This window comes from Meles meles, chromosome 5, assembly GCF_922984935.1.
Source record: "Meles meles chromosome 5, mMelMel3.1 paternal haplotype, whole genome shotgun sequence".
NCBI classification, from domain to species: Eukaryota; Metazoa; Chordata; class Mammalia; order Carnivora; family Mustelidae; genus Meles; species Meles meles.
In genome coordinates this window covers 91,531,697-91,545,781 of record NC_060070.1, presented here as the reverse complement: position 1 = coordinate 91,545,781, position 14,085 = coordinate 91,531,697, and the positions used below count along the sequence as shown (strand labels likewise).

Below are 14,085 nucleotides of genomic sequence, written 5' to 3'. Positions count from 1 at the left end.
CCCAGATTTGCCGCCACTTGTGCCAAACAGGGACCCACACTGAATCCCCTTCCCCTGCTTCTGGCTTATGTTCTCCCTCAGCTCTGGTCCCCCACGTCTCCTCACCTGAATGCAGCCAGCCAGGATGCTGGAGGTGAGGTTGCTGTAGAGCTGGGCATGTTTCTCACATTCTGTCACCAGGTCCCGGAGCTCACAGGCCAGAAGCAGCTGAGCCGAGTGCTTGTCCAGGACTTTGGAGAGGGCCTCCTTGGCTCCCAGGCAGCAGAGAACCACAGCATAGTCCTTATGCATTGAGGCCAGGCGATGCAGAAAGCAGAGCAGCTCCTGGACGATCTGAGCCCAGAGCCACAGGGATTAACATATGGGAAACAAAGGGTGGGCCCCAGAAGGGACAAGGGGTGGGGGGGTTTAGAAAAGAGAACATGGTGGATGAGATTTGGGAGAAGGTTGAAAGCAAAGGGAAAGGAGAGTACCCAAGAAGGTTGGGACAGAGCAGTAGGGTGCTGGGACCCCCGAGCTGGCAGAGCCTGGGCATAGCTTCCAACGCTCCTTCCTGCCGGGCCGAAGCTCTCTCAACAAGCCACCTTGGTGCCTGAGCCTCAGTCCACAACGCACAAACCCGGAAGTGTGGAGAGTGAGAAATGTTTGGACTGGTGAGTGTGGGCTTCTCCTAAACCCAGAATCTAAAATCCAGCTGTACCCAAAAGGTTTATACTTCAAAGGCCCCAGTTCTGAGGACTCTTAGAGGACAGTCCTTCCTCTCCGCCCCCTCCCTGTTCAGACCCACCTAGAAAGCCTGCACTTGGCCATCCAAAGCCTCACAAGGCAGCTGGTGCCCCAGAAGCTGCCTTTCCCTCCCTCACCCTCACCAGGGCTCTGGTACCTCAGAGTCACTGCTAGGGCCACTGAGACAGTTGAGGCAGGGCTCCAAGACCTCGTGCCAGGGGAGGACCATTGCCTCAGGGTGATCTAGCAGCCGGGTCATGATCCTGGTGAGGGGAGAGAAACAAGCAAAGTCCCTGCGGTCTGTCAGCTCCCCCCACCTCTGATGCATGGGTGCCCCAACAGGCCCCCTCACCTCAGTGCGGTCAGCAGCAGAGCTTTGTTGGGCCCCGGGGCGTCCAGAGTCCTCAGCAACAGGAGGAAGGGCTGGGTCTCCTGCTGGAGGCGCTTGAGGAGGGGCCTCACGGCGCCCCCTGGGCCACCCTCTCGGCACAGCACCCGCTCCAAGCCCAGCAGGAGCTCTGCCGACGGGCCCCCCACCAGGGATCGGATCAGGCGCTCGGGGGACCCATCCTGGCCCTGGGCACCAGGGGTTTCCAGTGCTGCTGCCCGGACACATGCGAGGAAAAAAAACGAGTATGAAGAGGAGGCATGCAAATTGGTCAAACCGAGAACTAGGCAGGTCCAGAAAATCACCCTTCGGTTTTCTCCTGTCGGGAGGATGTATGTAGTTTGTACCAAACTGTGGGGGATTTTCTTCTCTGGCCCCAGATCTATAGCTAGGTGCCATCTGGGAAAAAGCTGAGTATGGTGAACACTGTCACATTCAACACAAGACGTTCTAAGCTCATACAGTCATACAATGACCTGTTATTATTAAATAGTAGCTATGCTGTTACTTCAGCCAGTAAGTATAAGCTATTATAATCACATCCCCCCACTATCTAGCATGGTGGCATCACAGATTTGATTTTTAAGTAATCTCTACACCCAACGTGGGGCTGGAACTTACAACTCCAAGATCAAGAGTCGCCGGGTCTACTGACTACGCCAGCCAGCTACCCTGTATGCTGGCTTTAGACATATAATTTTCCTTACCTACTCTAGAATCTCCTCCTTTTGGCCAGGAAGTTCTAGTTAAGACTTAACTTGAGCTCCAGAACCCTTACTCATTTCCTGGAGGTTCATCGCATCTTTCCAGGAAAGTGCTAGCACATAAGCCTTAGCCCTCCTGGCCACAGGCCGGCACCACCTGGTTCCTTGAAGAATTGACCCCCCCAACAATGGTACCTGTGCGCTCTGGACTGCCTGGTGGCTCTGAGTAGCGATTGAGAAGCATCATGAGGATGGTGCGTGTGGTAGGCATGGGCTCAGTCCCTGGTGATATCCCGGAGTGCCTGAACAAGGTGTCTCTCAGCTCTCGGGTTATGATCTGGTCCCCCAGAGTGTGGTGGTTGCACAGAAGCAGGTTGAGCAGGAGCAGACCGTTTCTCACTGCAGAGGAGCACCTGGGAGGAGTGAGACAACCCGGGGAGAAATGGAAAGGGAGTGAACACAATGGAAGCAGAAAGCCAGCACAAAGGGGAGGAGACTATGGCTGGGGAGGGAGGAGAAGGGCTCCAGGGCTCCCTCTGAGGCCAGGACATCCGGTTCCCTGACCTCAGGTCACTCCTCCCAACCCCAGGAAGGAAGGTCAGCATGCCCCGCTCTCTCTGGGGCTCTCCCTACCCCCCTCCACTTGGTCCCTCTTCCAACAACTGTCAGAGGGGGCCACCACCGTTTCATCCAGAGGTAATAACATAAAGGGAATTTCTGTGAAGCCCGTGAGATGTGAGCAGGGTGGCAGTGGGGCTTGGGGCTTAGCAGGAGTTTGGAGGGTGATGCCCTGACCCCTCTGTGTTCAGCATCAGGATCACGGCTGCAGGGACCGTAAGGAGCAGGCTCTCAGAGCCTGGGCGGGTGGCTGAGTCAATGCTGGCGAAGATCTCTCTGGTCATCTGGGCATCAAACAAAGGGTGGATAGAATCTCGGCCAGAAACAAAAGTGGGGATCTCCGAGGAGCTGGCAATGGCCAGCATCTTCAGTGCCTGCAATGGGGATGTGGAAGCAGAGTTAGCTGTGGGCAGGGCCACCACGCAGAAAAAGAGGAGAGCCAGGTCCTCATTCTCAACTCCAGACTTTGGGGTGGCTGAGCTGTTTGCAAATAGGTCAAGTAGGAGATAGAAAGGGAAGAGGTCATGATGGGATATCAAATGCTACAAACAAAAAGACAGAGAAGGAAAGAAAGCAAAGGGGAAAAAAATGAGGCTCGATGGTAAAATCAGCCCGCCACTTGGCTCTGCTGGCACCAACGCCAAGTGGCATGGCCGCCCCCTCCCAAAGCTTCCTGGGCAGGGCAATGGGGGCAGGGAGGGGAATGTCACAGCATATAGTTGTCTTTGAAGGCTTTCCTTGACATTGTCTTCCATCTCCCTGGACCACCCCTCCCCTTGCAAAACCTCCCTTCTCTCGAGTTCCAGGACTCCATAGCCTCCTGGCTGGCCTGCCTCTGGAGTTCCTCTTCTTAATCCTTGACCATGGAAACTCCTGTCCCGTTCTCACTCTGCACTCCCTTCCTGGGCAACCTCATCTGCTCTCACAGCTTCAATTACCACCGAAAGACTGACACTCCCAAACCTATGTTGCTTGGCCACCAAAGCCAGTAGCCAACCCTCCTCAACAAGACTACCTGGGTTGTCTCACAGGAAGAGTGGTTGGAATTATAGGGGAAAATATTTGGAATCGGTGAACTTGCTTGCTGGTACTGTAAAGAAAATTCAACTGAGATGAATGCCATGTCATTAGAGTGGAGGCTACTTTCCTTGGGGAAAGTGTTGACCGTTGAGAAGAACCCGCCAGGGATGGAGATTAGAACAAATTCTCAGGATACTTTTCCTTAGAAGGCCTGAACTCTCCATGCATATGCCACCTCATAATGAGGCTTTCTCCCTTTTGTTACCCCCCACTCCTCAACTAGCTGAATTCTGTAAACCTGAAGTTATAAACAGGATGATACAATTCTGCTACAAACAAGAAGATACAATTCTTGTCACAAGCAAGAGTTTGAATTTAGGGGTAAATCTTGTATTTCGGTCATGCACTCTGAAAGGGTTAGGGAATTCTTTGAGCAAACATGGCCTAGACATGAATGCTTGGCTGCTCTTCAGAGGAGGAGTACCTAGCTGGCCCCTTACAGGAAAGAGCCTCCCAACCTCGCCCTGGACTAGCCTGCTCTCAGGGAACCTGCGCCCCGATCTGCACTGTTGCCATTATACTGTCGAAAACCACCATCAGCACCCATCTGGATGAAGCCTACCCGCCCCCCTCAGAGACTCCAGGCTATACAGAGCACACCCTGCCCACACCTCCTACCAGCCAGCACTTGTGTCTGGAGTAGTCAGGAAGCCAATTCTTCTGTGAGCTCCCCTGAATGGGCCCCCCCCGCCCCATCTTCTGGGCCCTGGGGGTGGGGACAAAGCACCACATCAGGCAAGGGGATATTTTCTATGTAAGGGTACCACTCAGATCCAAGTGTAAAAAATTACTTTGTCGCATGCAGAAAATCAGTCTCTAACCAAACATTTCATTGTAACTAAAAAGACACAGGAAATTCCACAAACGGAAAAACTCAACTCGGGATCTTCTCTCCATACTTCTTCCTCCTCCCACATTCCCCTATGCATGGAGTAAATGGCCTCCGCCTCCCCTCTGCTGCTCCATTTTAAACCTGGGAATCGTTCTTAAAAGTATGTTTCTCCCTTTCTCCAAAACATGCACTCAGTCTCCAAGACTGGCCAGCTGGAACCTTCAACATCCACCCTGCATCTCTCATCCCAAGGTCTCTTCCCTGGTCTGAATCATCACACCTCCCTGCCCCTCTTTTTTTTTTTTTTTTTTAAGATTTTTATTTCTTTGACAAAAAGAGCACAAGCAGAAGGAGAAGCAGGCAAAGAGGCAGACTTCCCACTGAGCAGGGAGCCCGATGTAGGGCTCAATCTCAGGACCCTGGGATCAGGACCTGAGCCAAAAGCAGACGCCCAACCAACTGATCCACCCAGGAGCCCCCCCCACCAACCTGCCCCTCTCGCCCATCCTTCTCTCCCGCCAGGCCCAGTCCACTCACCGCTAGCCCGGCCTGCTGCACCAGGACGGAAGTCTTATATTCTTGCATGCAAACCAGCACAGCGTAGATGCCGCCCTCCCTGGCAAAGAGTGGGCGCCACTCATGTTTGGTCATGAGCAGGTAGAGGAGGCGCAGGGCCAGTACCACCACCATCTTCTCTCCCACCTGGTTGGTCAGCAGCTCCACCAGCGTCTTCACAAGCTTCTCTCTTAGAAAAGACATTGGAGTTCCCCATCCCAAAAGTCACATCTGACTCCCTACACAGCCCTCTCCACCCCTCTCCAGCCTGCTCCTCCTCGGGCCCTCTCCTCTCCAGGCTAACTGACTGCCCCTGACTCCTCACCACATGAAGGAGGCCATGGGGCAATGTGGTCCCAAACTCTGGCTCACCTATTCACATAAATCCATAAATTCAATGGAATTCTAATCACAATACCATAGGAAATAAGCAAGAACAGTCGAGAAATGTTTAGAAAGAGCAGCAGACCTGTGCACTAGTTGTCAAAATATGAACTCGTGAAAATTAAAACTCTAAGAAACGATGCAGGGTAGATACAGGTCGCTAGATAAGGAAGGCACCCCAGCCAGTGAGAAGTGTAAGAGCCACGTGACCCGTAAGGTGGGGACACCCAAAACAATTACAGCTGGGACTCTGCCTCACTCTGTCAGCACAAGGATACTGCAAAAAGATTTTTAAATATTTAGAAAATAAAGGGAAATATTTTTTATAATCCTGGAGTAGGACAGACCCATTTAAAACCTAGAAGCCATTCAAAAGTTTAAAAATATTCTGCCCTAAAATCCTAAAACTTTAGCACAATGGAAGAGTCTGTCTGCAAAGTTAAAAGAGAAGCAATGTGAGGGAGAGACAGTCCTTCAGAAATGCTGATCTTAGGGGAAGAAGAAGCGCTCTAGACTCCCTAGATTACACTGTGCATCACAGGAAGGAAAAAACTGGAATTATCTTTCTCCACAGTGAGAGAGATGCATCTTGAGGAGGTGGCCTGGGAAAGTTCTGTCTTTGTCTTTTCTCAAGAGCTTTATGATGACAACAACATGAATCAAATGTACTTCCTCTATAAATCCTCTTCTGTAGCCAGGATTTACTATAAACAAGTTAATACCCATCAGTCATATATATGAATGGATATAGAAATGTAAATAAGGATGTTTACCAAAATGTTAATAGTGACTCTCTCTGCAAAGGGTTTTCAGATGGTTTTTACCTTCATAATTTTCCAACTTTTTTATAGGTGGCGTATATTATTTCATATTCAGAAAAGAGTTAGTAAGATTTGGGGGGGGAGGAAGATATATGAAATATAAATAACAGATTAATATCCAGATTGCCTACAAATCAGTAAGAAGAAAACAAAGACCCATTAAGAAAATGGGCAAAGGAAAAGAACAGATTATTCATACAAGAAGAAACACAACAAATACGTGCAAACATGCTTAACTTCACTAAAACTAAAAAATTAAAATAAAGATACCAATCGTTTAAAATTCTGCCAGTCTGATAAACAAACAAACAAACAAAAAGATAATATCCAGTGTTGGCAGATGTGAGGAAAACAGATCCAGCAGAACTGCTGTTTTGAACTTGGAGATAATCCTATTTCAGAGTCCTGGGCAGCAGTGAGAGTAATGAGGCAGCTCTGTGTGGGCAGGCATGGAGAGCCCTCTCAGACATACTGAGTGTTGAGGGGGAAGTTGTAGAAAAATGTAGCATGATTACATAGATTTAAACACAAACTCAGAAAATGTTCTATTTCCAAACACACTGACAGACGTAAACCTGGGGAAGGTCTGAAGAATCCCCAGCAGACTGACAACAGTGGTGGAAAGGGACTCTGTCTTTTCTTTCTATGCTCTTTTACATTCCTCAGATCTTTTAAAATGAGAACATATTTGTGTATAATTAAGAAGCGGCTCAAAAACAAAAGAACATTTGAAAATAGAAAATAGGAAGGGATAAAAAAGAAAAGAGGAAAAGAATTCAGGGGCACCTGGCTGGCTCAGATGGAAAAGTGTGCGACTCTTGATGTTGGAGTCATGAGTTTGAGCCCCACACTGGATGTAGAGATTCCTTAAATCAAGAAAAGAAAAAAAAAAAAGAAAAAGAAAGAAACGGAGGGAGGGAGGGAGAGAAAGAAAGAAGAGGAAGGAAAGAAGGAAGGAAGGAAGGAAAGAACTCAAGCTCCAGGGCCCAAAAGAGCTAGGTTTGAATCCTGGCTCTGTTATCTACCAAACTCTGCGAGTTAAATTTTCTAAAGTCCCGTTTCCCCACCAATGGAATAAGCAGAGCATCAACTCTTCCTCAGGAAGGTCAACAGAGAGGAGGATTTAATGAGAGAATGCAAACAAAACTTTAAGCACAGAGCCTGGCACAGAGTAAGTCCTCCAAGGATATCCCACATCCTCTGCTCGGCTGCTCTCGGGCTGACCCTTTCACCCTCAGCCTTTCAAATTCCCCTAGAGCCCCTTCTGTCCCACCACCATCCTCCCTCAATGGCAGCTTAACCCAAAACACCTTCCCTCCCCACATTCTAACTAACCTCAGAGATCTGTCAGGATGGACCAGAGGGTGGTCCCGCTCAGTGACCTCCTCCACGGCCTGAGAGAGGGCACAGAGCCCTGAAAGCTGCAGGCTTGTGTTCAAGCTGGACATCTGCACGGTGGCCACGACCGCTGCCACGTGCTGATCCAGGGAGCTGCGTGGACCAGGACCCCGCAAGCCTCTAGCCATTTCTGAAATTGGTGAGAGAAAGGTAGTGGCTTAAAAAAAAAAAAAAACCTGAGACTCCTCCAAGTTGGAAGTCTTTAAAGGTCAAGCCCAGTTATCCTACTGATATTGTAATACATTATTCATTCCTGTAGCTTGCATTCAGAGCTTTTCCAATGCTGCATGAGGGATTTAATAGCCAAACACTGAAGATGAAGATATTTTAGAAAACGGAGACTCCTTTTCCACAGATACTGAGGGGAGCAGTAATTGGTTGGTTGGATATACTCAAGGTCAAAGGAAGGAAGATGGGAGGCATGCTTCCAGAGCATTCTCCCATGCAACAGCAACCATAATCCACAGCTCCCCTCTACCCGGACTATTTCTGTGGGGACTACCCAGGACTCGTTCCAACTTCTTTGCCCTCCCCTCCCAGCACCTGACTCACCACTGGCTGCCTCCTTCATCTCAGGGGGCAGAACCATCCCCTCCGTCACCAGAAGCTGGTTGAACAGCTGTGAGTCACTCTGTGCCATGGGGGGCTCAGTTTTTCCCTTGGCAGGTTCTGCATCTGCCCTTGGGGGCTCAGCTTTTGCTTTGGGTGACTCGGTCTCCTCCTCGGAGAAAGTGGCCTCCGACTTGGACTCCTCTTCTGCATCTAAGGTGCAGGAGTGACTTCGTGACGAAGACGAGATGCTAAGTTCATCAGGCAGCAGCCCATACTTGGTGTAGATTTGGGAGCTGAGCAGGTCCCTGAGGGTGCTGCCCTCAAACCGACTGCTGAGCACCTGCAGCAGACCCTCAGCCATCTCCACGGGCACAGAGAGGTCACCCAGGGCCTTGTCACCCAGGGTCTGTCAACAGAAGAAGGTACGCACGTCAGGGACAAGCAGACACAAAGGTCCTGGGGACAGGAACAGAGAGGGTGGCTGGTTCCCTCCATGCCTTGCATACCAGACCTCACAGCACTTGTCTCCTTCCCCAGCAGACCTCCCTCATACTCTCTAATCTCTAGCTCCAGCCTCCCCCTGAGCACCCCCTTAACTAAACTCCCTTAGAGAATCCCACCTCCAAACCCACTACAAACCCAAGTATCTCAGGCCTATACCTCATCCAGGTTCTCCCGAAGATTCTGGAAAATTGGCTGCTGCTCACATATGTCCAGCTTCTTGATGAAGAAGAGCAACTCCCACCACTCGGCCTGGGTCAGGTGTCCCAACTGCTCATTCTTCTGAGGCTCAGGCTGGAGGTACGGCAAAGAGTAGAGCCCATCCAGAGGTTTCCAGTCCCAGGAGGGAAGTGCTGAGGATACAGGAACGGGGGTGTCATCATCCAGCAGGAACAGAGGACATTTCTGAATCTCTGGGGCAGCTCCTGGTCAGGAGTGGCTACATCCCAGTCCTACTCCCCTGTTCAGAGACATGCTGTCCACTGCCCTCAAAGGCTCACCTGTGCCCAACAGAGGAGCCCCTGCCCCCTTCTCCACAGCCCCTGAAGCAGCGTCCTCGGCAGCTTCCTCAGGGCCCAGGATCTCTAGCATGTGCCAGTGCACCCAGTAGGTGCGGCCAGTTGACTGCCAGAAGACCTGGTATGGAGGAAGCAAGAAAGAGGAAAAGAAGAGGCTTCTGAGCCCTGGGTGGTATAGGCTCGGAAGGACAAGGCTGGGCCCAGAGCAGCGACACATGGTCCTCAGATGCATAGCTGGCTAGCTTCAAAAAGGCTCCGTAGAGCAAAAGTCTCCCATCCGCTATGGGAGGGGCCCTGCCACTCATCTCCTAACCCTGATGGCCAATGCTCTCTCCCTCCCAGCCAACTCCCCTGGTGGTGGAGGAGGGAGTGTCTCCAGGCACCAGCTCTGCTTCCTGGGTGCAAGTCTCTGCTTGGCCCCACAGCCCACCGCATTTTCTCAGCCCTCCAAATTTTCCCAAGCCCTCTCAATTGCTGACCCCCTTTAACCATTCCAATCTGCACAGGGATTTTTCTCTGGCGGGGGGAGGGTAGCCTGCGAGGGGCCCCTGCTTGGAAGCCCCAGCTATGATCCCTCCAGCTAGTTTCCCATGCACCCTCACTCACCTGCACGGGAGGCACGCCGTTGTTGCTCTGGCGGAACTCGCCCTCGTCCCCAGTGCTGACCTCCTCATAGTCATCTAGCATGCGCACTCGCATCCCGGCCTGCAGCGTCTCTCGCACGTACTCACCATAGCCACAGCGGCTCGAGAATTCAGAGCGTTGGCGGAAGACCCGCTCTTGTCTTCTGGGGGCAGCAACCATGGTGGGGAGCAAAAGGCTAGGGCCTGAAACGCAGGGCTGAAAGATGGACCGGGTGGGCCGCGGCGGCAACGTGCTCTGTTCGCTGAGGTTCCGGGCCCAGCCCATGCTCCGCACCAGCTCAGAGATGAGGTTACCCACAGCCATACTGAACTCCAGCTCCCGCTGCCCCCGGCTTTTCTCCCGGCCGAACTCCCTGGAGGACAGGGAGCCAGCCCCAACCTCTGGGCTGTTATTCAGCTGATCCAGCAGGGAGGTGACACACAGGTAGCGTTTTACCAGGGAGAAGAGCAGCTTTCCTGGGATCTGTAGGACACAGTCTGTGGTGTAGGTTCATCTTCTCCCAGCTTCAGTCCCTCTCCTTTCCCCGTAATATCATCCTCTACAGAGAAATACGAATGCCTATCCCCACACTTTGAGAAGGTCTCAAAATGTGATTTATAGGACGCACAAGGAGTGTTTTCAAAGAGAGATTCCTGGGTTCTAATCTGAGAAATTCTGAGTGGGGAAGCAAGCATGACCCTTCATTTTAACAAACTCCCCAAGTGGCCCTGGGGCGGATGCATGATCCTGAACCATGCTTTCAGAAGCGATGCCCTTGGCCTTGTACATGGCATTTCCCCCACAGCTGCCGGAGTACCTGAGGAAGATGAATGCCCTCAAAGGCCATGCAGTGCTCCTCGGAGGAGGTGGTCTCTGCAAACAGCTCCAGCAAAGTATAGCGGCTGTCAAAATCCATGTGCTGCTCGATGCCATCTTGCTGGCTCAGTGACAGAAGGACGTGAGCCCGACTCCCTGTAATCCACACCCAATCTTATCTTCTCCTCAATCCCCAAGACTTTCCCCTGCCTTTCCTAGACTATCTAACCCCTACCCTAGAGGTTTCCAAACTTGTGACTAAGGCTCACGGTAAGGCATATAATTTCCATGGTAACCTGATACAAACATACACGCATACGACCAAAACGTGTATTTTATGCCACAAAATTTACCTTACCAAGTGCTACCTGCTAGTTATTTTACATTTAAAAACACGTTGGTTGTAATCCACCAAACTGATGTCACCATCAACGAATAAATCTCAACTGACTATTTAAAAATATAAACCTATCTTATTCTCTTTTCTGCCAATGCACTGAGAATGGACAGATAAACAGGGTACTATTATTTTATTCTATTTCTGTACCTTTAATAGTTTACTAAGCTATTTTTTGGGGGGGGTAATGAATTGGTATTCACCAAATATTAGGTGTTCTTCCAGAGTTGGGAAATCCCTCTTCTTTCTGTTCTTACTCCTTGTGGCCCCATTCTCTCCAGTGCTTTCCTTCTTCCCCTGGCTGTCTCTTACCAGCATCGTGGGCTGCCAGAGCCTGTAGCATCTTGCCCGCACTCCGACGGATCTGAGGCTCAGGGTTGCATAACATGTGCATGAGCAGGTCCAGGGCTCCCGTCTCCCTGAAGACCCCAGTGAGGGGCCCGATGCTGGCATAGGCACTGAGCACATGGATGGTGTGGAGCACAGCGGCTGTGAGGCTCGAGGTCCCACCTTCTGCCAGCTGCCTGGCAGCCCTGCGCACCAGCGCCCGCACATCAGCCTCCATCTCTCTCATTGCTGTGTCATCCAGACCTCCTGGATCTCGGGGAAAGCTTCCTGAACCCCCGGCTGGTTCATGCTGAGGTCCCTTAGATAGTGCCCGTTCACCTAACAGCATGGGGCAGTTGGCGTAGACTTCGGGGGCTGATAGCCACATGAGGATGTGTTCTGTCTTGCCCTCTTCCACACCCACTCTGCCCACTTCCCCACACTTCAGAACACTCCATCGGATCAGGTATTCAGGATGCCCATCGTGCCCAGGCCGCTGTCGAATAAGCTCTTCAGGATATGCCTGCAGCCGGGGCCCCAAGGGCACCATGAGGTCCCCAGTGCGCCGTTCCCCCACCATCCTGACCTCCTGGGACACACAAGGAGAAAGATAAAGGCAATGAGGGCAAGGGAAAAGACTACATGGAGGGGACAGAACCTCGAGACACAGATCCGGTGCAGAGTGACTGGTAAGCTTTGTGGTGGAACTTACAGACCAAAGAGAAAAACCTCAGAATGGGATGGAATACATAACTTGGAAACAGCAAGAGGATGAAATGAAGGGGTTTAAGAAATGGAAGAGGTTATGAAACAGGGTAAGAACAAAAAGTCACAAAAAGAGTGACAGCTAAGTAGGACAGTCTGGGCAAAAGAGCAGGGTGGCCATGGGATACAGATCAAGACTTCGAAGGATAACAGGGGTGAGCAGGCAGGACAGCAGCATGGAACACAGTGGAGCCAGAGCAAATGAGGAAAGTGAGGGTAGAGGAGAGGCAGGGCAGGGAGTAAAAATGACAGCGTAAAGCTGGAATATGGATATAAAGGAGTGGGCCATGGCAGATAGAATAGAGACAAAAGAAGGGTGGGAGGTGGGCCCCCACATCCAGATGGCTGGATGGGGAAAGTGTATCAGGGTATTGTGAGCTGGAGAGGGGCCAAGGGGGTCAGATAAAATTATGGGAAAAAAAGACGAGGTTCCACCTGGCAGGTAAGTTGTATGTCCGGCAGGGGTCTAAGGTAGATAGATATGGAGCTGGTAATCATGGAGCTGAAGGGTAGGAAATGAGGTCAGGAGATGAAGATGTTAGAGAGGCAATATAGCACAGGTGAGACTCAGGTGTGACTCTGAATTCTGGCTCTTTCATTTATTCCGTGAATACTTCTGGACACGTCCCTTCACCTCTGAACCTCAGTTCCCTCCTCTGCAATACGGTGATCATATCGTAAAGTTGTAGAAACTGAGTAAGATCATGTAGGTAGACCACCTAGAACAGCTGCTAGCACACAGTGAGAGCTCCCTAAACACAACCTAATATTATTCTTAACTGGAGAAGGGAGGAGCAGACCTCAGAAAAATTGTTATTAAGCCGGAAGATGATAAATGGGAATAGGAAGATGGCTATGCTGGCGATCAGGAAAAGGTACCTGTGGTATGTAGGTATGGGGTTAACTGGGTAGTGGTGAGAGTAGGAATGCGGGGCATAAAAGATGACAGAAGAAAGGTGTGAAACAAGGGAAACATGGGATGTGGACCTCGATAGGGGCAGGGGCCCGAGTCGTATGGGGCAAGGGGGGGGAAGACCGGAAGGTAATCGGTGATGTGGCGACAGAAAAATGATGAGCAGGGTGAAGTAAAACAACTGAGAGGCCTAAATTTGGGGGAGGGAAGGGAGAAGAGGGAAATTATCATGGGCCCGGAATAGGAGCAGTAAACTGAGGTGTGGAGGTGAGGTCTGGACCTGGAGATGAGACAGCAGGTAGACACAGGTAGCAAGGTCAGGCCCAAGCTTGCAGACCATCAGGGGTGCGGGAGGCCACTAGGGCAGCGGAACGGCTTTGGGGGGCGGGGTGAGGAGGGGGGGGCGCGGTCCGTGGAGGCTGACAGGACCGGGCGAATCGCGGAGAGCAAGCCCTGGTTCTCGTCATCAGCCCCAGGAGAGCGGGTCAGGGAGCGGGAAGGGGACGCGTCAGGGACAGGGTCGCCGCAGGACTCTCCTCTCACCTCCCACCGCCCGGCTTGGCCCTCGCTGGGAGCCAGCGGTCAGTCCTGCCGTCCTGGCCCCGCCTCCTCAGCTGCTCCCTTCCGGGTCACACGGCCAGGGCGGGCGCGGCCCGGCTTCTACGGGGGCCCCAGCAGCCCACACCCGAGCGTGGCGGAAGGGCGCGCGAGTGGCGCATGCGTAGTGGCCGCGCCGCTGCGCGCGGAACGCGCTGCAGGCGGAGCCCGCGCTCACAGTCACTGCTCGCGCTCACAGTCACGTTGCTCCTCGCTGCAGAAATACGCAGCCCTTTCCATCACCTTGGAAGCCCCCGTCGCATCCCGTGGGTTGGCCTTCCCGGACACCCTGAAAGCTACACTCCCAACCCTGGAGCTGTCCTGTGAGTTTTCACTAGGTCACTTGGCCATGAGTTTCCCAAACCCCTCTGCAGTGCTTTGGATTGGTTGAGTCACTTTTCCTATTAATTAAAATTGCTCATCTCTGTGTTGGCCTAAAAACCTAACAAAGCCATGCACAAAGACAAAGGCTGCAGCTCCCCGGGATAGTCCTTCAATTAAGTGACAGAGTTCCACAGCCCAAAGCACCCCTTAGCTTTGCTGTTCTCATGGGGCAGCCAGCCTTGCTT

The 14,085-nt window shown here is 51.8% G+C and overlaps 1 protein-coding gene across 3 annotated transcripts in view; it reads right to left on the bottom strand.

Moving 5' to 3' along the window:
• CUL9 (cullin 9) overlaps window positions 1–13,550 on the bottom strand; it is a 37,951-nt gene extending 24,401 nt beyond the window's left edge. For 2 of the 3 annotated variants that reach the window (XM_046004706.1, XM_046004709.1), the window contains exons 1-14: window positions 13,463–13,550; window positions 11,227–11,830; window positions 10,519–10,673; window positions 9,684–10,184; window positions 9,060–9,195; window positions 8,719–8,912; window positions 8,059–8,464; window positions 7,444–7,636; window positions 4,886–5,093; window positions 2,614–2,810; window positions 2,014–2,231; window positions 1,079–1,328; window positions 884–989; window positions 106–333 (exon numbers count right to left, since the gene is read on the bottom strand). In XM_046004706.1, coding sequence (XP_045860662.1) covers window positions 106–333; window positions 884–989; window positions 1,079–1,328; window positions 2,014–2,231; window positions 2,614–2,810; window positions 4,886–5,093; window positions 7,444–7,636; window positions 8,059–8,464; window positions 8,719–8,912; window positions 9,060–9,195; window positions 9,684–10,184; window positions 10,519–10,673; window positions 11,227–11,821 — 3,387 coding nt within the window. In that variant the 5' untranslated portion in view covers window positions 11,822–11,830; window positions 13,463–13,550. The remainder of the gene's footprint in view (window positions 1–105; window positions 334–883; window positions 990–1,078; window positions 1,329–2,013; window positions 2,232–2,613; window positions 2,811–4,885; window positions 5,094–7,443; window positions 7,637–8,058; window positions 8,465–8,718; window positions 8,913–9,059; window positions 9,196–9,683; window positions 10,185–10,518; window positions 10,674–11,226; window positions 11,831–13,462) is intronic. The other variant, XM_046004707.1, reaches the window with a different exon arrangement.
• Between the last annotated feature and the right edge of the window lie 535 nt (window positions 13,551–14,085).